Source organism: Gobio gobio (assembly GCF_949357685.1).
Source record: "Gobio gobio genome assembly, chromosome: 24".
Classification (NCBI taxonomy): domain Eukaryota; kingdom Metazoa; phylum Chordata; class Actinopteri; order Cypriniformes; family Gobionidae; genus Gobio; species Gobio gobio.
In genome coordinates, this window is record NC_137120.1 from 40,971,505 (window position 1) to 40,997,233 (window position 25,729).

At 39.7% G+C, this 25,729-nt stretch overlaps 2 protein-coding genes across 2 annotated transcripts in view; both read left to right on the top strand.

Annotated features, from left to right (window-relative positions):
* Positions 1 to 6,038, top strand: part of insrb (insulin receptor b) — a 183,961-nt gene extending 177,923 nt beyond the window's left edge. The window contains exon 22 of the transcript XR_013815874.1: positions 5,917 to 6,038. The gene's annotated coding sequence lies outside the window, so the exon portion shown is untranslated. The remainder of the gene's footprint in view (positions 1 to 5,916) is intronic.
* A 15,517-nt stretch (positions 6,039 to 21,555) lies between these two features.
* Positions 21,556 to 25,729, top strand: part of arhgef18b (rho/rac guanine nucleotide exchange factor (GEF) 18b) — a 92,798-nt gene continuing 88,624 nt past the window's right edge. Inside the window, exons 1-2 of the mRNA XM_079808050.1 lie at positions 21,556 to 21,702; positions 25,591 to 25,662. Of these exons, the coding sequence (XP_079664176.1) occupies positions 21,662 to 21,702; positions 25,591 to 25,662 (113 nt within the window). The 5' untranslated portion in view covers positions 21,556 to 21,661. The remainder of the gene's footprint in view (positions 21,703 to 25,590; positions 25,663 to 25,729) is intronic.

The window sequence follows — 25,729 nt, forward strand, 5'->3', positions numbered from 1 at the left end:
TCCAGGTCTGCACTGTTAGCATAGCTTAGCATAGATCATTGAATCGGATTAGACCGTTAGCATCTCGCTCAAAAATGACCAAAGAGTGTTGATATTTCTCCTGTTTAAAACTCGACTCTTCTGTTGTTCCATCGTGTGCTAAGACCGACGGAAAATGAGAAGTTGTGATGTTCTAGGTCGATATGGCAGGAACTATACTCTCATTCCTGCGTAATAATCAAGAGCTGTGAGCCGCCCCATGAGTGCAGCGGCGCAATGATATTACACAGCGGCTGAAAATAGTCCCAGCACTCCTTGTGCAAGAAAGTTGTCACGTTGGTTTTGTTGACGGAAGTTAGCCTATTTTCAGGCGCTGTCAAGTTTTAAATATCGAAAGTCTTTGGTCATTTTTGAGCGAGATGCTAACGGTCTAATCCGATTCAATGATCTATGCTAAGCTATGCTAACAGTGTAGACCCGGAGATCGGCTGAATGGATGAGAAAACGCTCTAACTCTAGGGGAGTCGGAGAATGAGCCTATTTTCACAAATAGTGGCTTTAAGTGATGAGTGAAAATTTTGCAAATCTCAAATGATGGCGATCCCAAATCTTTGCAAAAGATGGTGACCGTTGCGTCTATATTCGCAAATACAGGTTCTTTAGAGTTCTACAGAAGGTAATATGGCAATTTTGGAGTTCATATATTCTTATATCATATATTACAGAAACATCTTAATGTTAGAATCCTATCTTATCTGTTTGGTAACCATGGCAATTTCAGTTCGGACTGCATTTAGGACAAAAGCTATTACAGAATGACATTTCTTAAGGGCATAATCTTATCTTAACTATGGAAACGGGTATTACAGAAGCATCCGAACTCAAGAAAAAATCCTAAAAGCTGTCTTAACTTTAGGACAACCCCACTGGTGTCCTCACGTCAAACCTTTATGAAATCCAACGGTAAAAATCACAGTACAAAAGCCTTTGTCCAGAGAGCGTTACATTTATTGATTATACAAGACAAATAGCAGCGACTTTTGATGGTGAAGAGACTTTTGGACGACCCAGAGGATGTGCTGTGCTTCGACAAAATGCTTGTAAATAATCACAGACGATTTAGCTTTGCGATTAGTTGACGAATTACGGCCAACATTAACGGCGTCTCGGAGCATTACCGGTCGTTCTTCACTGGCATAAAGTTGGTTTGACGCTGGACGTTCGATATTCGCCAATTTAAAAACCGTCTCTAAAGTTACACGCAACATTGGTACCTACACATTTTTAACTTCAATAGCATTTGAACGAAATATGTCAAACTTGTGCATCATAGCTGACACCTAGATGAAGACTTTACAGTTGGTTTTGATGCTGTAAGTCATTCTGTTCAAATGCTATTGAAGTTAGAAATGTGTAGCAATGTCGTATGTAACTTTAGAGACGGTCCCTATATTTGCGAATATCCAATTTTATGCCAGTTCGCCGGTTAAGGATATTCAAACCCAAGCCGGCGCATAGTCGTCATCGGAAAGGGAACGCCATTCAAGACCGGAAGTTACTTTTCAGATTTTGATTAAAGATTACCACGGCAAACAATTTTTTTTATGTGTATTAACTTGCACGGATTAATTGTTCACCCTAAGACCTGTAATGTGGGCTAACAAAGTAAATAAGACCGATTTTGATTTCATGAGGACTTTAAGATTTCCTAACTATAGATAAGATACGTTTTGTAAGATAGGATTAGAATCCTAAATCAAGTTAAGATTTGCTTCTGTAATATGAAATTGTGAAAAATCCTAAATCAACTTATAATATCTTAAAGGGTTAGTTCACACAAAACTGTAAATTGTGTCATTAATGACTGAGCCTCATGTGGTTGGACACCCGTCAGACCTCCGTTCATCTTCAGACACAAATGAAGATATTTTAGTGTAAATCTGATGCTCTGAAAGGCCTCCATTGGCTCAACTTTACACTCTCAAGACCCTTAAAAGACACTAAAGACTAAAGTTACAAAGTCCATCTCACTACAGTGGTTCTACAATAACTTTATGAATCGGCGAGAATAGTTTCTGTGCGCAAAAAACCCTAAATAACGACTTGTATAGTGATGACGATTTCAAAACACGCCCTCATGAAGCTTCGAAGCGTTATGAATCAGTGAGTCGAATCATGATTCTGATCGCGTGTCAAAGCGCCAAAATGCTGAAATTTGGCGATCCAAACTGCTGAATCGACTCACTGATTCATAACGCTCCGAACCGCTGAATCGACTCACTGATTCATAACACTCCAAACCGCTGAATCGACTCACTGATTCATAACGCTCCAAACCCCTGAATCGACTCACTGATTCATAACGCTCCAAACCGCTGAATCGACTCACTGATTCATAACGCTTTGAACCGCTGAATCGACTCACTGATTCATAACGCTTTGAACCGCTGAATCGACTCACTGATTCATAACGCTTCGAAGCTTCATGAGGCCGTGTTTTTAAATCATCATCACTATATAAGTCGTTATTTAGGGTTTTTTTGCGCACAAAAACTATTCTCGCCGATTCATAAAGTTATTGTAGAGCCGCTGTAGTGAGATGGACTTTGTAACGACGTTACACCTTTAACGTAAACGCCTTTAGTACCTTTTAAGGGTCTTGAGAGTGTAAAGTTGAGCCAATGGAGGCCTTTCAGAGCATCAGATTTACACTAAAATATCTTCATTTGTGTCTGAAGATGAACGGAGGTCTGACGGGTGTCCAACCACATGAGGGTAACTTAATATCTAAGATAGAAAGTTTCTGTAATACGAAATTGGTTTCGAGTAAAGAGAAAGTCATGCATTTCTTGCTTGTTTGGAAGCATAAAGACTTCAGATGCAAAAGCCTCTAAGTCTGTCTGATGTCCTTCTTTAAAATGAGCATTTTTGTCAGCCGTATCTTCCCTCAGTTTCTCCTGAAGCCGATACGGAAGTGAGTTAAACTGCAGTTCATGGACTGGCCACTAGAGACAGACTGCAGAAGGAGCAGAATCTCATTGAGCTCATGTTAAAATGGCCGACTTTACAGCAGAAGAACACATGTTTACAGTCTGGGACAAACTGTGCTTTTGGTCTGTACGGCTAATGTTGCCCTTCATGACGACTGTGAGGGGGGAATTTATTTATAACTCATTCATTTACATTATATAAAGCCTTAAAGTTCTGCATAATAAAGGGCGTGGCCACTTTGAGTGACAGGTGGATTGCCGTTTGTCTGCTGTCTGTTAGTCGTCACCTCAGCTCCGCCCACGTCCCGCCTCTTTGCCCATTTTCTGTTATCCGAGAGTGACTCGACAAGATGGCGACGGCCGACTGTACGCTTCAAAACTGCTCTTCAGGGGGTGTATTACAGAAACTTTCTATCTTAGGTCTTAACTTAAGATATGATAAGTTGATTTAGGATTTTTCACAATTTCGTATTACAGAAGCAAATCTTAACTTGATTTAGTATTCTAATCCTATCTTACAAAACGTATCTTATCTGTGTGATTTTTACCGTTGGATTTCATAAAGGTTTGAAGTGAGGACACCAGTGGGGTTGTCCTAAAGTTAAGACAGCTTTTAGGATTTTTTGTTGAGTTCGGATGCTTCTATAATACCCGTTTCCACAGTTAAGATAAGATTATGCCCTTAAGAAATGTCATTCTGTAATAGCTTTTGTCCTAAATGCAGTCCGAACTGAAATTGCCATGGTTACCAAACAGATAAGATAGGATATTTCTGTAATTCGCCCCCTGAATCCTACAGGGGACATTACAGACACTACGCCCATATTTGTTTACAGTCTATGGTTTGTACCTAAGTACAGGGCTGAGGCTGGGATTTAGCAGGTTTTTGATGAATTATGTGCAGAGACTCAGTTTTGACCCAGGTGGCTTTGCATTGGATGGCTTCTCCGCAGGCTGTCATCTATTATATACCTGCCATCAAACACAACACAGAGTTTTGCCTCTGTAAACTAGTGCTTCCATTTCACATCAGATTAAGATCTTCTGTTTACAGGGACATACTTCCAGCGTCCACCAACTCCAGCTGTGTGTTGATTTAATACTAGAGTTAATGGAAGCCACTGATAAGTTCTGACAGAAGCGGCTTGAAGGGTTTTATTTGGCTCTCCAGAACCATATCCCTATTATTGATCTGTCACAATCCTCACAAATAAACACAAGAGATAGGATGCCATTAGATATCCAGAATGACGGCAACTATATGTTTGATAAGGCAGCTCATCAAAAGCCACACGAGAGAGCAAGAGCTCTCACAAGCCGCGTTTCTATTACCCTTCAAATTGCGCAAATTGAAATTGCGAATTGAAAATACGCCCAATGGAAACGCGTCGATTTCGGAAAAAACTCCCATATATCGCATAAAAGTTTTTACGCTCACTTGAGGTGGTTTTTCAGGCAATTCGAAAAAGGAAATTTTCGCAAAACTGCAATGGAAACAGTTACAGGTCATCTGGTCACGCATTGCTCTCACACAGGGCCTACATATCATTTTTTTCCACTCAAGTATGTCTAATAACCATATCTTATGTCGTTAAAACGACATATATTTTCTCCTAATAAGGAAAGTGGCGTAACTTTATAATGACGGACCCCGGTGCAGCCACAAATATCATAACTATCTATAGGCCTACTGTAATTATGACATATATTCAAGAAATGTATTAAAACAGAAAGACGCTATAGTTTCAGCCTTGCTCAAAGACTGAGGAAACAGGCCAGTTACTCACGTCAATCCATTCCAGACCATCTCGGTTTGCTTCTTATTTATTAAATATACAGCCAAATAGTTGATTAAACATTGATCAAAATTAAAATACAAAACAAATTTAATTTTAAAGAAAGACTTTCTATAAAACACAATTCAATTGTGCTCAAAATCCACGTCTCCAGACATATCCGCATCTGATTATGTGCTTTACTCTACTGCTCACTTTTCATAATCAACATATGAAATTAAAAGATTATAATATTTAGACATAGCCTAACTATATGAAACTAAATAGGCTACGTTTTCTTTAACCCTCTGTCCGACGAAGTCGTCGGCGCCTTTTCGATTTTTTCCTTATTCCATTTCCAGCGGAAACTCACAGTACTCCGTCATTTTTAGCCATACAGAGATCAGTGCAAGACATAATTATAAACTATAAACTCTCTACTTTTATTTGTGTAAACTCACGATATCAGCAAAGGCTGTGGATTATTTTGCACTCCACTCCAAACGCTGTCTTCATTTCAAAAATATATTTTGTTTATTAAACGAAAAGTTTTTCATTTCAAAAGCATTTCTAAATTCAGTTTATATTTCCAACAAACGAAATTCCAAGCCAAAATAACAAAGTGGTAAAAAAACCTTTGAGTTAAAACCATGCAAATTCAAACTTTTCGCTCGTCTCTGGCAATGCGTCACAATAACCTGGCGTATGTAAAAGTCGATCATTCTTTACAGATGATGGTGTGTTTGGACAAAAGACGAGTTCTTTATTAAACTCATAAAAAACAATAGAATATAAAATGCCACAATTTATCATAACACCTCATAAGTGCCGCTCAAGTATTGCCATCAGTGCTTGGATAATACACACACACACACACACACACACACACACACACACACACACACACACATGTCCCCTTCCATTAATAATAATGGCGCGCGGTGGCTGGGATATACATAAACATAAAAACATACGTAGCATGATTTTTGGAATGATTTATCACGAGAGGAAAAAAATTGTTTTAGCCGCATAACATCAGTTAATGGAAACGCTGTCATTTCGCAATATTTTTTTATCGACTTTTAGAAAATATCACAAAAGTTTTGCGCAAATCTGTAATGGAAACGCGGCTACAGTTTGCCAAATTCATGGTGGAACGCTTTGTGTTTCAGCTTCAGATTGCAAACCATGCACACAGATTCATGTCCCGGTCTCAGCTCCCAGCTCCTCCTCTTCCTTGTCCCCGGCTTCCATCCCAGAAGACGTATTCTTCAGCAGTTCTCCTGAGGAAAAGGTAAGAACCTAAACACAACCAACCCTTAAACTAGGGGGAATGATTGGTCGATAAGCCCCTAACCCGGTCCTTAACCACACCATTAACCCTCAAACTGATTGGTTTCCAGGATGTTGACCCAGGAACATATCAGCAAAATCAGGCATAAATAGTCTATGTGAATTAGAGATCAACAGATATGGGTTTTTCTATAACCGATGCCGATGTTTAGAGGCTGTTTACAGAGTTTTCCCCTTCATTTGCATGCTAAAATGTCCCACTAATAATAACTTTCCAAACTTAACATCATCATTTATTGAACACTGACTTGAATCATCTCTCGAATCTTCGTTTTGTGCACTGCACTGTGTTTTTTTTCCCAAAGTTAACCAAACAAATCAATAAACTGACCAAGTATTAATGATAAACATGGCGTTTGTTAACCCTTAATCTGACCCCACTGGACTTTTCCTTCATTTTTAAAAAGTGTTCCCTTCATCTCAGGGCCATGAGACTCTGTGACTTTTCCTACATAATCTATCTAAACATGCACACAAAATCTGGCCTTGATTTGGTTCTAAAAGTGTGTCTAAAAGTTTACCATTTAAGGTCCCCGGGGTCAGATTGACCCCCACATTGAAAATGAATGGAAAATGAAAAAAACTATATATTTTTCACTTTGTTTGTCACAAAAATAAAACAAAAACCAATATAAGTCTGAAAATGTCTACATTTAAATCAAAGTCTGGTCCTAGAGCATAAACACAAAGTGGAGCGAACTTTCTTTCTCATACACACACACGCACATGCGCACACAAACACACACACACAGAGCGCATTTGTATAGAAATTGGCAAATAAAATCAACAAAACTGGCATAAATCTGAAAAATTGCCATATATAAATGAAGGACTAATACTAGAGCACAAATGCAACATGGAACAAGCATGTTCACACACACACACACACACACACACACACACACACACACACACACACACACACACACACACACACACACACACACACACACACACACACACACACACACACACACACACACACACACACACACACACACACACACACACACACACACACACACACACACACACACACACACACACACACACACACACACACACAGGTGTCTGGGGCATTTTTTTTTATTTTGGTAATGAATGGAAAAATGTAAAGAAATATATATATTTTTTGTTTGTCAATTTTTTTTAAATAAATCCAGTATAAATCTGAAAATGTCTACATTTAAATCAAGGTCTGGTCCTAGAGCATAAACACAAAGTGGAACGAACTTTCTATCTATTTCACTGTCTCTCACACACACACACGTACACACACACACACACACACACACACACACACACACACACACACACACACACACACACACACACAAACACACACATGAGTGTGACTACAACAGAGAGCATTTTTATTGAAATTGGCAAATACAATCAACAATTCAACAACAATCAACTAATACTAGAGCACAGATGCAACATGCATGTTCACACACACATACACACACACACACACACACACACACACACACACAATCAATGAAGTCCCTATGGACCTCTGCTGAATATATGTGGTCATTGCACTTTCTTTCTTTATCTATAATTCCTAAAGTTTTTCCACAAACCTACAGATGGCGGTATTCTATCCCTAACACATAGAGCAATGTCCAAAAACTATTTAGATTTAATTAAGATCATCATTTAAGTGATTTTGTCATAAAAAAAATAATTTTGAATGAGCCAATGTATGGCCTAGTTAAGTAATTGTGCAGTAAACAGGTAAAAAAACCGACCAAATACCCCCAAAAACACAGCATAAATGTAAAGTTGAGAAGTTAATTAAAAAAATGGTATATAAATGTATATTTCCTTATGCAATCGCTCTGTAAGGATCACAAACGTAAACCCTACTCTTAGGGTTAAAACAGTAGAGTAATATCTTGAGTCATTGATCAATGCCTTGATTCCTCCATGGGGATTTTCCTTGTAGCAAGTGTTATGAGACTGGATTGTGTCTTCTAGTTGACTGTGTGCATCTTTCATCAAGTTCAGCCGACTGCTTCCACTTTCAATCCATGAATGACATTAGAGACTCACTTTAGCCTTCACATTATTACTCATGTTGCTGTAAGAAAGTCAGCTGTCTGTGGTGTTCCTGTTTTCAGAGGAACTTCTTGGTTGAGAGTGACGAGTGCAGCAGCGAAGAGGACCTTTTAGACTTCAGCTCTTCTCTGAGAGATTCGGAGTATTTCAGAGACCTGCAACTCGGATCCGCTGACCTACCAGACGCGCAACTTCCCGTCTTAAAGGGTTAGTTCACCCAAAAATGTAAATTGTGTCATTAATGACTGAGCCTCATGTGGTTGGACACCCGTCAGACCTCCGTTCATCTTCAGACACAAATGAAGATATTTTAGTGTAAATCTGATGCTCTGAAAGGCCTCCATTGGCTCAACTTTACACTCTCAAGACCCTTAAAAGACACTAAAGACTAAAGTTACAAAGTCCATCTCACTACAGCGGCTCTACAATAACTTTATGAAGACGAGAATAGTTTCTGTGCGCAAAAAACCCTAAATAACGACTTATATAGTGATGACGATTTCAAAACACGCCTCATGAAGCTTTGAAGCGTTATGAATCAGTGAGTCGAATGATGATTCGGATCGCGTGTCAAACCGTCAAACTGCTGAAATTTGGCGATTCAAGCCGCTGAATCGACTCACTGATTCATAATGCTCTGAAACGCTGAATGGACTCACTGATTCATAACGCTCTGAACCGCTGAATCGACTCACTGATTCATAACGCTCTGAACCGCTGAATCGACTCACTGATTCATAATGCTCTAAACCACTGAATCGACTCACTGATTCATAACGCTCTGAACCGCTGAATCGACTCACTGATTCATAATGCTCTGAACCGCTGAATCGACTCACTGATTCATAACGCTCTGAACCGCTGAATCAACTCACTGATTCATAACGCTTCAAAGCTTCATGAGGCCGTGTTTTGAAATCGTCATCACTATATAAGTCGTTATTTAGGGGTTTTTTGCGCACAAAAACTATTCTCGCCGATTCATAAAGTTATTTTAGAACCACTGTAGTGAGATGGACTTTGTATCGACGTCTTTAGTGTCTTTTAAGGGTCTTGAGAGTGTAAAGTTGAGCCAATGGAGGCCTTTCAGAGCATCAGATTTACACTAAAATATCTTCATTTGTGTTCCGAAGATGAACGGAGGTCTGACGGGTGTCGAACCACATGAGGGTAAGTAATTAATGACAGAATTTTCATTTTTGGGTGAACTAACCCTTTAACCGCTCCTGTTTCTGACAAAGGCTCTCTGGTGTCCACGTCAGAGAGTGGATCTCATCGGGATTCCCATCCACTTGTCCAAATAGACCAAACCGTAAATTTTGAAGCCATGGATCGCTTGGTTGCCATCAGATCTTTAGAGTTCCCGGATTATCCGGAATCTGAGCAGGATGACGACTCGGACATGGATAACGTTCCTACACTGGTCAGATCTATGTCCACTTCACGTAGACACAGCTGGGATTTGCCAGTGTCGCCAATTGACCTGGGAAGAAGGTAAGACACCTTTATTTCTGAGAAGTTTGCCAATTGACACTGTTGTGTGTATGTAAACACTGTATGGTTGTGTGTGTAGATTCAGTCTGGACACCACTGGCATTGACAGTGATGGGGAACGAGATGACCAGTGTTTGGACAAAAGTTCCCATTTACCATCGTCCTCCTTGAGCTCAGTGGAAGAATCGACCGGTGCTGTGGAAACAACAGTAACTGACCCTACTGATATCTGTGTCTTATGCTGCGCTCACACCAAGCGTCAAATTCGAGTCTAGTTGGACGCTTGAACATTTTGAATCCATTCGCGCGTATAAATCGAGCGTTTGGAGCTAAATAGACGCGTCTGGATGACCGCCTTTTGACAACCACGCCTCTTTTTGTTAAATGTCAGTTTATGTGTGATCAATAATAGCCATTATAAAAGTATAAGAAGCTGTACAATAAATAAAGCTAACAATTCAGTCAAACAAAGTCGGCGCTAGTACGACGGTAAAGTTAAATATCCTAAAATATTAAGTTATGAAACTTCTCTTTGCCCTCAGTCAAAACGAACAAATGATGATCATGAGGGCAAAGATGGGCCGTTAGATCAGCTCAAGATGAATTATATCTGATGTTTAACCACCACAGAGACATCAGAGCCAGCGGCAGAAGGACTGGCTGAGGAAAGGCTGCTCTCACCGGGGTTAATGAGCGCCGCTGATCCACTGGAGCTCACACACACACACACACCAGATCACATGTTCAGAGAGGAACTCTCTTTATCAGTCCCTCCAGAAAAACGCGATTATGCGATCGCGTGATTTAACGCATAATCAGCCAAAGTCCGCATATTCATGCGGGGGCCGCATTTTTTCAAATACGCCGCACTTTCGCCGCATAAATTGCCTATTTCCGCGTGCAAAATATGCGGGGCTATCATGATTTCATAATCCCCGCATTTTCGTTGCAAAAAAAGTCATATATATTAGCAGAAAGTTGAAAATTTTTCGTTTACTTCACACAAGAGCCGCCATTTCCGCCTATTGCCATGGGAACGTTTTGAAGTGACGTGATTACCCGACGCGAACGTCATCGAAAAGCTTCAAACCCCCGTGGAGAAACCATAGATACCGGTGAAACCATGATGAAGCACAAACTAAATAACAAATGCGAATTAAGCCAACAAAAATAACAGCAAAAGAGCAAAGCAGTTTCCCTGTGTGCTGACTGATTTCAAAACACAGCATCATGAAGCTTTGAAGCGTTATGAATCAATGAGTTGATTCAGCGGTTTGAAGCGTTATGAATCAATGAGTCGATTCAGCGGTTTGAAGCGTTATGAATCAATGAGTTGATTCAGCGGTTTGAAGCGTTATGAATCAATGAGTCGATTCAGCGGTTTGAAGCGTTATGAATCAATGAGTCGATTCAGCGGGTTGGAGCGTTATGAATCAATGAGTCGATTCAGCGGGTTGGATCGCCAAAGTCACGTATTTCAGCAGTTTGACACGCGATCCGAATCATGAATCGACTCGATGATTCATAGCATCATGATGCTGTGTTTTGAAATCAGTCATCACTATATAAGTCGTTATTTAGTTTTTTTTTGCACACAATAACTATTATCGTCGCTTCATAAAGTTATTGTAGAACCACTGTAGTGAGATGGACTTTGTAACGATGTCTTTAGTAGGCTACCTTTTATGGGTCTTGAGAGTGTACATTGTGCCAATGGAGGCCTTTCTGAGCCATCGGAATTCAACTAAAATATCATCAATATATATTAATTTGTGTCCAACAACATAAAGGGAAGTCATTAATGACAGAATTTTCATTTTTAGGTGAACTAACCCTTTAAGAGATTGCACTTTGTGCATTGGAAGCACTCAAATGTCTGTTTTGTATAGCGACATCTGTAAAACAGGAAGTTATTTATTAATTTTTTAGAAGTTGTAGCATATTCCTTTTGTAAAGCTACAGAACTTGATTGACTAAATGTTTTGTAAATTTGAGCCATTATTAAGGTCTTCAATAAAACAAGATGAGAACTTAAATATTCCAGCACTTTCTGTGATGTAGTGCTTTTTTTCTCTTTCTCATCAAACCGCAGTTTTTGCAAGTTCCCGCAATTTTATCGCATAAAATTGCATAAATATCCCGCATTTTTCATCGCATTTTTTAAGAAAACGTGCCGCATAATCAAGGATTTTTGCCCGCAACAATCACAAAAAAAAGCCGCATTTTTCTGGAAGGACTGCTTTATAAATAAACCACAGATTTGAGCTTTAAACAACTACATTCTCACCTGGAAAAGTCTTAAAACTACATTTTGTGACACAGTAACAGTAGTGTTTTTAAATTACGCAGAGTTTCTCATTCACTATTGACTTGCCATTATGCCGCGTTCCAGGCAACCCATATTGGGGAAGCTATTCGGAAACAGTAGTTTGACAAGCTATTTATAAATTAAAGTAGTTTTACTACAGTCAAGCTACCCTTCTGAAAAAGTAGTTAGATACACTACAAGTTACTACCAAAATGTAGCTAGCTACATCAAAACTACTTTTAACAATTAAATAGCATATTTACAAATAACTGAATAATCGTTAATGAAGAATGTTTTAAGTTAAATGTTTGGGGTTTAAAACAACACAATGCAATACAATTATGATAAGAGTAAAGTTTTATTTAGTAAACTGTCCAAATATACAATACATAGTCTATTTCTCAAACTGACTGTCAAAGTACAAAATCGCTACAAATGTCATGTCACGTCAATGCAAGAACAAAATATAAGCAACTTGGATACGCAGAAGTAGACAAAAATGCAGGTAAATATATATATTTTAGCAGGATAATCAATTTAAAAAGGCTATTATTCACCTGTATGTGCTTGAAGTCTTCGACGCAGACAGCGTTTTAATCTTTTGTTTGTATAAATCTAGTGTAGCCTTTACTAGTCGATTCGTGTGAAGTTATCAACCCACTCCTGTATGTCCTTTACATAATCATCAGTCGATCTCTTCTCTGTGAGCCGTAAAGCCGCAAGATGCGCGATGAAACAATAGATGGCGGTAACGCGTGGTTTTAGTTTATGATCAAATAAGAAGAAAACACTGATGCTTTAATGCATTGCAGGCTCGTCAAAACACAAAACCGAATGTAGCTTTTGGTCGCGCTACACCGCTACTTGCTGGAAAAAGTAGTTAGCTACTGGAAACCCTACAGATGCGGTGTTACATTTCCAAATATACAAGTAACGTAAAATAAAAGGTATAACAGCCTCTCTTGCCTTATGCACCGTTTTTTCTCTCTTCCGTTTCCCTCAAATAAGAAAGGAGTAAGAACCTTTGGCGACAGAAATGATTGTAAATGAGCATTAGCACCGTACGGTCCGCCATGCTTTGTTTACATCTAGCTACCACAATTCCTTGCGCTCAGGCAGTTTGGCGTGACTTTGCCTGGAGCGCTACAAAGTCGTGAGTCGGGGTTTGAAGTCGTAACTTACAGGCTCAAAAACCTGCCTGGAACGCAGCAATAGTTTATCACCATTGCACCACAGGACCTTCAGACACACGTCAACTCGTCTTTACATTGACTTAACATGGAAATCCCTCATTCCAGACGCTCAATTAGCCTCTTTCACGCGAACTATACGTCCATCGCCCCACACTAAACGCGGCTATCGCGCCGCAGGACCTCCAGACGCTCAATTAGCCTCTTTCACGCGAACTGGACGTCCATCACGCCGCAGGACCTCCAGACGCTCAATTAGCATCTTTCACGCGAACTATACGTCCATCACGCCACACTAAACGCGGCTATCGCGCCGCAGGACCTCCAGACGCTCAATTAGCCTCTTTCACGCGAACTGGACGTCCATCGCCCCACACTAAACACGGCTATCGCGCCACACGACCTCCAGACGCTCAATTAGCCTCTTTCATGCGAACTGGACGTCCATCGCCCCACACTAAACACGGCTATCGCGCCGCAGGACCTCCAGACGCTCAATTAGCCTCTTTTACACGAACTGGACGTCCATCTCGCCACACTAAACACGGCTATCGCGCCGCAGGACCTCCAGACGCTCAATTAGCCTCTTTCACGCGAACTGGACGTCCATCGCCCCATACTAAACACGGCTATCGCGCCACACGACCTCCAGACGCTCAATTAGCCTCTTTCATGCGAACTGGACGTCCATCGCCCCACACTAAACACGGCTATCGCGCCGCAGGACCTCCAGACGCTCAATTAGCCTCTTTTACACGAACTGGACGTCCATCTCGCCACACTAAACACGGCTATCGCGCCGCTGGACCTCCAGACACTCAATTAGCCTCTTTCACGCGAAATGGACGTCCATCGCCCCACACTAAACGTGGCTATCGCGCCGCAGGACCTCCAGACGCTCAATTAGTCTCTTTCACGCGAACTGGACGTCCATCACGCCACACTAAACACGGCTATCGCGCCGCAGGACCTCCAGACGCTCAATTAGCCTCTTTCACGCGAACTGGACGTCCATCGCCCCACACTAAACATGGCTATCGCGGCGCTGGACCTCCAGACATGCGTCAACGTATCTTTACATTGACTCAACATGGAAATCACTCGCTCCAGACGCTCAATTAGCCTCTTTCACGCAAACTGGACGTCCATCGGCCCACACTAAACACGGCTATCGCGCCGCAGGACCTCCAGGCGCTAAATTAGCCTCTTTCACGCGAACTGGACGTCCATCGGCCCACACTAAACACGGCTATCGCGCCGCTGGACCTCCAGACGCTCAATTAGCCTCTTTCACGCAAACTGGACGTCCATCGGCCCACACTAAACGCGGCTATCGCGCCGCAGGACCTCGAGACGCTCAATTAGCCTCTTTCACGCGAACTGGACGTCCATCACGCCACACTAAACACGGCTATCGCGCCGCTGGACCTCCAGACGCTCAATTAGCCTCTTTCACACGAACTGGACGTCCATCACGCCACACTAAACGCGACTATCGCGCCGTAGGACCTCCAGACGCTCAATTAGCCTCTTTCACGCGAACTGGACGTCCATCGCCCCACACTAAACATGGCTATCGCGGCGCTGGACCTCCAGACATGCGTCAACGTATCTTTACATTGACTCAACATGGAAATCACTCGCTCCAGACGCTCAATTAGCCTCTTTCACGCAAACTGGACGTCCATCGGCCCACACTAAACACGGCTATCGCGCCGCAGGACCTCCAGACGCTCAATTAACCTCTTTCACACTAACTATACGTCCATCACGCCACACTAAACGTGGCTATCGCGCTGCAGGACCTCCAGACGCTCAATTAGCCTCTTTCACGCGAACTGGACGTCAATCGCCCCACACTAAACGCGGCTATTACGCCGCAGGACCTCCAGACGCTCAATTAGCCTCTTTCACACGAACTGGACATCCATCGCCCCACACTAAAAACGGCTATCGCGCCGCAGGACCTCCAGATGCTCAATTAGCCTCTTTCACGCGAACTATACGTCCATCGCCCCAAACTAAACGCGGCTATTACGCCGCAGGACCTCCAGACGCTCAATTAGCCTCTTTCACACGAACTATACGTCCATCGCCCAACACTAAACATGGCTATCGCGCCGCAGGACCTCCAGACGCTCAATTAGCCTCTTTCACACGAACTATACGTCCATCGCCCCACACTAAACACGGCTATCGCGCCGCAGGACCTCCAGACGCTCAATTAGCCTCTTTCACACTAACTATACGTCCATCGCCCCACACTAAACACGGCTATCGCGCCGCAGGACCTCCAGACGCTTAATTAGCCTCTTTCACGCGAACTGGACGTCCATCACGCCACACTAAACGCGGCTATCGCGCAGCAGGACCTCCAGACGCTCAATTAGCCTCTTTCACGCGAACTGGACGTCCATCACGCCACACTAAACACGGCTATCGCGCCGCAGGACCTCCAGACGCTCAATTAGCCTCTTTCACGCGAACTGGACGTCCATCGGCCCACACTAAACACAGCTATTGCGCCGCAGGACCTCCAGATGCTCAATTAGCCTCTTTCACGCGGACTGGACGTCCATCGCCCCACACTAAACACGGCTATCGCGCCACAGGACTTCCAGACGCTCAATTAGCCTCTTTCACGCGAACTGGACGTCCATCGCCCCACACTAAAAACAGCTATCGTGCCGCAGGACCTCCAGATGCTCAATTAGCCTCTTTCACGCGAACTATACGTCCATCGCCCCAAACTAAACACGGCTATCGCACCGCAGGACCTCCAGACGCTCAATTAGCCTCTATCACACTAACTATACGTCCATCACGCCACACTAAACGCGGCTATCGCGCTGCAGGACCTCCAGACGCTCAATTAGCCTCTTTCACGCGAACTGGACGTCAATCGCCCCACACTAAACGCGGCTATTACGCCGCAGGACCTCCAGACGCTCAATTAGCCTCTTTCACACGAACTGGACGTCCATCACGCCACACTAAACACGGCTATTGCGCCGCAGGACCTCCAGACGCTCAATTAGCCTCTTTCACACGAACTATACGTCCATCACGCCACACTAAACACGACTATCGCGCCGCAGGACCTCCAGACGCTCAATTAGCCTCTTTCACACAAACTATACGTCCATCGCCCAACACTAAACATGGCTATCGCGCCGCAGGACCTCCAGACGCTCAATTAGCCTCTTTCACACGAACTATACGTCCATCGCCCCACACTAAACACGGCTATCGCGCCGCAGGACCTCCAGACGCTCAATTAGCCTCTTTCACACGAACTATACGTCCATCAGGCCACACTAAACACGACTATCGTGCCGCAGGACCTCCAGACGCTCAATTAGCCTCTTTCACACTATCTATACGTCCATCGCCCAACACTAAACATGGCTATCGCGCCGCAGGACCTCCAGACGCTCAATTAGCCTCTTTCACACGAACTATACGTCCATCACGCCACACTAAACACGACTATCGTGCCGCAGGACCTCCAGACGCTCAATTAGCCTCTTTCACACGAACTATACGTCCATCACGCCACACTAAACACGACTATCGTGCCGCAGGACCTCCAGACGCTCAATTAGCCTCTTTCACACTAACTATACGTCCATCGCCCAACACTAAACATGGCTATCGCGCCGCAGGACCTCCAGACGCTCAATTAGCCTCTTTCACACGAACTATACGTCCATCACGCCACACTAAACACGACTATCGCGCCGCAGGACCTCCAGACGCTCAATTAGCCTCTTTCACACGAACTATACGTCCATCACGCCACACTAAACACGACTATCGCGCCGCAGGACCTCCAGACGCTCAATTAGCCTCTTTCACACGAACTATACGTCCATCGCCCCACACTAAACGCGGCTATCGCGCCGCAGGACCTCCAGACGCTCAATTAGCCTCTTTCACACGAACTATACGTCCATCGCCCCACACTAAACACGGCTATCGCGCCGCAGGACCTCCAGACGCTCAATTAGCCTCTTTCACACGAACTATACGTCCATCGCCCCACACTAAACACGGCTATCGCGCCGCAGGACCTCCAGACGCGCGTCAACGCGTCTTTACATTGACTTAACATGGAAATCACTCGCTCCAGACGCTCAATTCGCTTCGGTGTGAACCGAGCAAGACATTCACATAACTCTATAAACCTAGGGCTACCATTCTTCAGAGTTTAACATCGATCCTAATCAAGCGCACCTGAACTTGCCAATCAAAGTGTTCAAGGAGTGTTGGAGAAGGGTAGGAGCTGAATTCTGCAGGAAGGTAGTCCTCCAGGAGGTGCCATAACTCTTCTTGATAATGTTTTCCCACGGTGTGTTTTTGACCAGCAGCCGCCCTCGCCAGTGAGGACACTGTATTCCAGATCTGAAATTCTCGCGACGGATGAAAAAGTACAAGCTGACCGAGTCTCCCGCATACTGGAGACTTCTAAGCAGGCTGCCAGAGAGGCCAGAGGTCAGTGAAATGATTCTCCAAATAGGCAGATGAGTCCAGTCTGACAGGATCAGGTTCTCATGGAGCAGTCAGATAAATCCTATGCTAATTCTGCCAGGAGGTATTCTAGGATCAAAACACAATGATTTCACATCTTCCACAAAGACCTTCTTTGTCCGGTAGCTCTACAGATAAACCATGTTATGGTCCTTTCAACAACCGAGATGCTGAAACACTGATAATGTATTTTGAGCCTCCAGGGAACCATATAGGAACTCAAGAACCCTATACAGCCGTATTTTGTTGTAGCTTAGAAAACTGAACCTGCAAAGAACCATTAAAGAACCTTTATTGTTCAGTGTACATGTAGTCCTGACTTTGTTTTGCTTTGGTATTCCAGAAGAGCAGGAGTCTGAAGAGGGGCTGCAGTCGGGGGAGGGACGAAGTCATGTGTAAGTTTCCACATTTATGTTTTACTTAAGAGCACCATAGTTGCTGCCAAAAGATTATTTTGTGGTTAGGACTTGCTTTTTCCACCAGCATGAACCGGTGCTAGTTCAGAGCCGGTTCCGAGTTGGTTCGACTGACGAGCCTTCTAAGAACCGGTTTGCCTTTTCACGGGCTTGAGAGCCGCCCAAGGATACCCTTTTCCCACCAAGGCAGTGCTGAGTCTCAAACCGGTTCCCAAAGCACCAGCTCTGAACCAGGAGAAGTGGTTCTTAAAGGATTAGTTCACTTTTAAATAAACTTTTGCTGATAGTTTACTCACCCCCATGTCATCCAAGATGTCCATGTCTTTCTTTCTGCAGTCGAAAAGAAATTAAGTTTTTTGATGAAAACATTCCAGGATTTTTCTCCACATAATGGACTTCAATGGGCTCCAAACGGTTCAAGGTCCAAATAACAGTTTCAGTGCAGCTTTAAACGACACCAGATGATGAATAAGGGTCTGATCTAGACAAACCATCAGCTTCTGAGAGAAACCCAGCAGTATTTATGCTATTATTTTACCTCTTATCAGACGAACGTGATCATCTCTGAGCTCCGCCATAACTTCCGCTAAGTGAGGTCAAAATACGAGTGTGGTCATAGATATATCGATCGTAGAAGCCTCATTCTACTGATCCGTGCTGGAGCTAATGAGGCATCTACGATTGATATATCTATGACCAGGCTCATATTTTGACCTCACTTAGCGGAAGTTATGGCGGAGCTCAGAGATGATCACGTTCGTCTGATAAGAGTTGTACGTTATAAGAGTTGGTTCGACTGACGAGTCTTCTAAGAACCGGTTTGTCTTTCCACGGGCTAGAGAGCCGCCACAGAGCTAGTCTTTCGTCACTGTATACTTCTCATCTCTCTCAGCGGGAAACACACACACACACACACACGGCTTGTTCGAGATGCACCGACGCTGCGCAGACCGATCAGTGAATGACATCAAAGTACCACAAAGTGCCGCAAGAGCGATTGAAAAGCATTAAGGTCCTTTCACACTGGACGCGATTTTGACGCGCGAATTCGCGCGATGGTTTTATTTTTTGATCAGCTGTTTGTGTAATGAGAGCTTCCATACCGAACGCGAATGTGCTGCGGCGAAAAAACAACGTTTATTTTTTCGTTTCTATGACGTTTTTTTTAAACTCTCGCAGCGACAGAAAAGGCTTAAAGCTGCACTGTGTGATATTTTCCCCCATCTAGTGGTGAACTTGTATATGACCATCCAGTGAATATTAGTTTCTCTCAATTCCGATTTCGTTTGAACTTCTACGGTGGCCGATTTAGTCCAATATTAACATGGCTTCCAGTTCGCCCTCGTCCACATTGGACACGGAGCCATCGAGTGTTAAAACGCCAAAGGCGAAGCTTGAATTTACGGGAATGTCCCTCTTTGGCTAATGTACTTTCAAGATGGAGGAGCAACATGGCGACCCGCATTCGAACCCTCACCCGTATGTGTTTACAATGGCATATTATAAACTTACGAGAATACTTTATTACTTGAAAGAAGTAAATATACATTAATGAGCACATATATTTTTGAAAGAACTAAGTGTTTTTAGCTAAGAAAAAACTAAAAAAGTTACACAGTGTAGCTTTAAACCAATCACATACAAGGAAACAAAGTCACAAAATTTCCAGTTGATGTCATTAGCTATTCAATCAACATTAACCTTTGCCAGGCATCGCATTTCTCATGAGATTACAGATGCAGTTGTAGTTACAGACTTCACCTTCTCATCAAATCTTCTGTCCAATCAAATGCTCTCTATAATCTGAAGCCTCGCCCCCTGCATTATAAATAGACGCTGAAATCGGTCAGCTGTTCACACATTTACTATTTTCTACATGGTGAGCGCACTATACATGCGATAGGAAATTATTCAGACGGTGTAAATATGCTTTCAGTTAAGGTGAATGAAGTCTGGGTTCATGTTAGTTTCACGCGAAGCGCACACACATAGTCTAGCCCAGAGCCGTTAGAGATCATTTCGTTTTTTCGTTGACGAATAATTTTCATCATAATTTTCGTCAACAACCTTTTTTCACTGACGAAAACGAGACGATAACTAAATAAAAACTAGTGTTGGATGACAAAAACTATGAGGAAAATCATTTTCGTCAACAAATAAAAACGAGAGGAGAATCCAGCGCTCCAGAGCGGCTCAATCAATCAATAACACACATTTATGACACACAATTGATTATGAACTAATGCTGATGAATAATGACAATGTTTACTTTACGATGTTTATATAGTAATATGTTTTAGACGGTTGTAACGATTTGATCTCCTGAACTTGAATGAGCTCCTGCAACTGCAATAGAGGCGCAGACATTTCAAAATAAGAGTCCTGGTGTATTTCAGCTTGTTTATCATTAAAAGTCGCGCATTATGTATTCGTTTTTGCTTACACAATAAACTGTATTTAATTTAATTCCCATTTAATTCATAGTCAGGAGGAAAGACCAGTATTTGTATATTAACAGCAAACAAAAAAAATACAAAGTTATAAAAAACTATATAGATGTTTTTAAAAAAGTGAATTGAGCTCTTTCGTGTATTTTTAATGTCAAAAACAAAATGACGTCAAAATGTCAGTTCGAGTGACAGTCGGTTATGTGACGCTTAATGTATTACAATTGAACTAAACTCATTAGATTTTAGGAGACTAAAACTAGACTAAAGCTAAAAACAATTCAGGCGACTAAAATATGACTAAAACTAAATTTTAGTCAAAAAAACTACGACTAAAACTAAATCAAAATATGCTGTCAAAATGAACACTGATCAGACCCGTTTAAATTCTGCACAGATGCTGTATTACAAAGAGATATGGAGGAGATTATGATGATAAACGGTTAGAGATTCGGAGGAAACTGTGGCTTTAACAAACAGAACGGCTCTAGTCAAACTGTGGTGTTAACGAAACGCTATTGGCTGTTTCAAAAAAAAGGGGAGGAGCTACTAACAGCTGGAGACGTTTCAGGGGAAATTACGTCAACACATTGAATAATGCCAAGCACTTCAGTGGGGTAAACGAAATAATCTTAATTCAAACAGAAAACAAGATTATTTTAAGCAAAAACTCCCTTAATTTTGAGTTATTTTCCCCCAAAACAAGACAAAAACTTTTGCTTGTCTAGTCAATGCTTCTTAATGTAAGATTTTGTAGATATTTGGACTGAAAACAAGACAAAAATACATAGCATTTTTTGCAGTGTAGATGTGTGTGTGTGGGATAGGCTCCAGCCCTATGACCCTAGAAGGATCAGCGAATGAATGAATATCAGCTTTTAGGAGCACACTAGCATATAGATTAGCCTTAACGCTAATATTTTGGCATTTGGCATTCTTCAGTTAAGCTAAAGGAAAGCCGTGGGTGATTTGATCCTAGCCCACCGTTGATGATGTCTCTCCCCCGTGTGTGTGTGTGTGTGTGTGTGAGCTAGGCAGTAGATTTTGTGCTGATGGTTTTATTTGGACAGCGGCCCACACATACTTAGCCTCAGTGTCTTGTTTGTCTCAGGCTGATGGTACAGAAAGTTCTGCAGGAGCTTAAGCAGTATCATGGGTAAGTAAAGTGTGAAGAAGCCCTCCTGCAAACTAACAGCATTAACATGAGTGGCCCGCGTTTGGTTCGCAGGCCCAGAATAAGAAAGCATCGTTTGTCTTGAACATGTTGTGTGCGTTTGTGTGTTTATGACGTGTTTTATCTTGCTCTCGCTGTATTATTTTTTAACCTGGTGTTTCCTGGTTGGGACGGCCTTGTTTTATCTAAAAAAAAACATCTGCATGAGAAACCAGAGTGTGCTTTTAACAGGGTCATGAGCTGGAACTGACGCTTCTAACAGCATGGCTAGCAAGAGGCTGTGTTCGGAATGGAAAACTAGCACACTACGCAGTACATACTATTTAAGTATACTATGTTTTTCTTTTTTTTTTATTAATTTATGAAAGCATTTTCTTTTTTTTATTAGGAGTGCAAAACTTACAACATTGGGTGAACACAGAACACAACAACAAAACACAAAAACAACAATAAAACAGCAGTAATTATAACAGCAATGAAAAATAATAATAGTAATAGCATGTATAATAATAATGATAATAATATTTTGTGATGACGGCAACAGTAATATCAGTAATAATAACAACAGTAATAATACAATAATGATACTAGATGTTGATAAGTTGTGTTGACGGCAATAGTAATATCAATAAAAATAATAGATAATATTGATAGTAATGACAATAATAACAGTAGTGGTACTCATACTAAAAAAGAAGAAAAAGGAATAAAAAGAATCATAATAAATAAAAAAGGTGATAATATTTGTGTTGACAGTGAAAAAAATCAATAATAACAATAATAATAATAACAACATTTATACCGATAATAATAGCAACCGTAATAACAGTAATAATAGTAATACTAAATATGGTGATAATGATAATATGTTGTATTGACTGTACAATTGCAATAGTAATAATAATAATAATAATAATAGATAACATTGATAATAATGATAATAATAATAGTAGTGGTACTCATACTAAAAAAGAAAAAAAAGAAAAAGAAATAATAATAATCATAATAAATAAAAAAGGTGATAATATTTGTGTTGACAGAAAAAAATCAATAATAATAATAATAACAACATTTATATCAATAATAATAGCAACAGTAATAACAGTAATAATAGTAATACTAAATATGGTGATAATGATAATATGTTGCATTGACAGTACAATTGCAATAGTAATAATAATAATAATAATAGATAACATTGATAATAATGATAATAATAATAGTAGTGGTACTCATACTAAAAAAGAAAAAAAAGAAAAAGAAATAATAATAATCATAATAAATAAAAAAGGTGATAATATTTGTGTTGACAGAAAAAAAATCAATAATAATAATAAAAATAATAATAATAACATTTATATCAATAATAATAGCAACAGTAATAACAGTAATAATAGTAATACTAAATATGGTGATAATGATAATATGTTGTATTGACAGTACAATTGCAATAGTAATAATAATAATAATAGATAACATTGATAATAATGATAATAATAACAGTAGTGGTACTCATACAAAAAAAGAAAAAAAAAGAATCATAATAAATAAAAAAGGTGATAATTTTTGTGTTGACAGGGGAAAAAAATCATTTATAATAATAATAATAACAACATTTATATCAATAATAATAGCAACAGTAATAACAGTAATAATAGTAATACTAAATATGGTGATAATGATAATATGTTGTATTGACAGTACAATTGCAATAGTAATAATAATAATAATAATAGATAACATTGATAATAATGATAATAATAATAGTAGTGGTACTCATACTAAAAAAGAAAAAGAAAAAGAAATAATAATAATCATAATAAATAAAAAAGGTGATAATATTTGTGTTGACAGAAAAAAATCATTATAATAATAATAATAACAACATTTATATCAATAATAATAGCAACAGTAATAACAGTAATAATAGTAATACTAAATATGGTGATAATGATAATATTTTGTATTGACAGTACAATTGCAATAGTAATATCAATAATAATAATAGATAACGTTGATAATAATGTTAATAATAACAGTAGTGGTACTCATACAAAAAAAGAAAAAAAAGAATCATAATAAATAAAAAAGGTGATAATTTTTGTGTTGAAAGGGGGAAAAAAAATCAATTATAACAATAATAATAACAACATTTATATTAATAATAATAGCAACAGTAATAACAGTAATAATAGTAATACTAAATATGGTGATAATGATAATATGTTGTATTGACAGTACAATTGCAATAGTAATAATAATAATAATAGATAACATTGATAATAATGATAATAATAACAGTAGTGGTACTCATACAAAAAAAGAAAAAAAAAGAATCATAATAAATAAAAAAGGTGATAATTTTTGTGTTGACAGGGGAAAAAAATCATTTATAATAATAATAATAACAACATTTATATCAATAATAATAGCAACAGTAATAACAGTAATAATAGTAATACTAAATATGGTGATAATGATAATATGTTGTATTGACAGTACAATTGCAATAGTAATAATAATAATAATAATAGATAACATTGATAATAATGATAATAATAATAGTAGTGGTACTCATACTAAAAAAGAAAAAGAAAAAGAAATAATAATAATCATAATAAATAAAAAAGGTGATAATATTTGTGTTGACAGAAAAAAATCATTATAATAATAATAATAACAACATTTATATCAATAATAATAGCAACAGTAATAACAGTAATAATAGTAATACTAAATATGGTGATAATGATAATATTTTGTATTGACAGTACAATTGCAATAGTAATATCAATAATAATAATAGATAACGTTGATAATAATGTTAATAATAACAGTAGTGGTACTCATACAAAAAAAGAAAAAAAAGAATCATAATAAATAAAAAAGGTGATAATTTTTGTGTTGAAAGGGGGAAAAAAAATCAATTATAACAATAATAATAACAACATTTATATTAATAATAATAGCAACAGTAATAACAGTAATAATAGTAATACTAAATATGGTGATAATGATAATATGTTGTATTGACAGTACAATTGCAATAGTAATATCAATAATAATAATAGATAACATTGATAATAATGATAATAATAACAGTAGTGGTACTCATACAAAAAAAGAAAAAGAAAAAAAAGAATCATAATAAATATAAAAAGGTGATCATATTTGTGTTGACAGAAAAAAATTAAATCAATAATAACAACATTTATATCAATAATAATAGCAACAGTAATACTAAATATGGTGATGATGATAATATTTTGTATTGACAGTACAATTGCAAATAGTAATATCAATAATAATATAATAATAATAATAACAACAATAGTAATAAAAACAATAGTAATGCTAAAGATGGCGATGACGGTGACAGTGATGTCAATAATAATTACAGTAACAATAATAATAATAAAAATATATATAACAATAATAACAATAAAATGACAATAGTAATAATGAAATACCATGTTTTTCTAAAAAAAGGTTGATTTTTCAAGCTTGTTGCCTTTGTGGGATGCTAGTGTACTATTTTCGAACCTAAAAATGATATTCTAGCTTACTGTACTACTGTATACTACATGATATGTGTGTAGTATACACAGTCACATGACCTCATATGTTCTGTTTATTATATCGATAAGTCAAAGCAATGTTGTCATAACACAAACATAAGTTGTGGCCTAATTTTCCATGCTCAAAGTGTTGTGTACTGTACAATTTGGCGAAGTTGTAGGTTATGCGTATGCTAGTGTGGGCCATTCCGAACACATCCCAGTTTTCCTGTGGGAGTAAAGCATTCATGCTACCGATGGAGAGTCTGACACTGAACTCATTTGATCTTGAATATCCCGGATTTTCCCTCAGAGCGAAACATTCAGGCATGGAGAGGAAAGAGGTGGTGGGGAGCGTCACATGGTACGAGTTTCTGGCCAATGGGTGAGTCGCTGAGCTTCTCGTGCTGTCATCTATATAATAAACACACTCATTTCTATTGCATATCGTC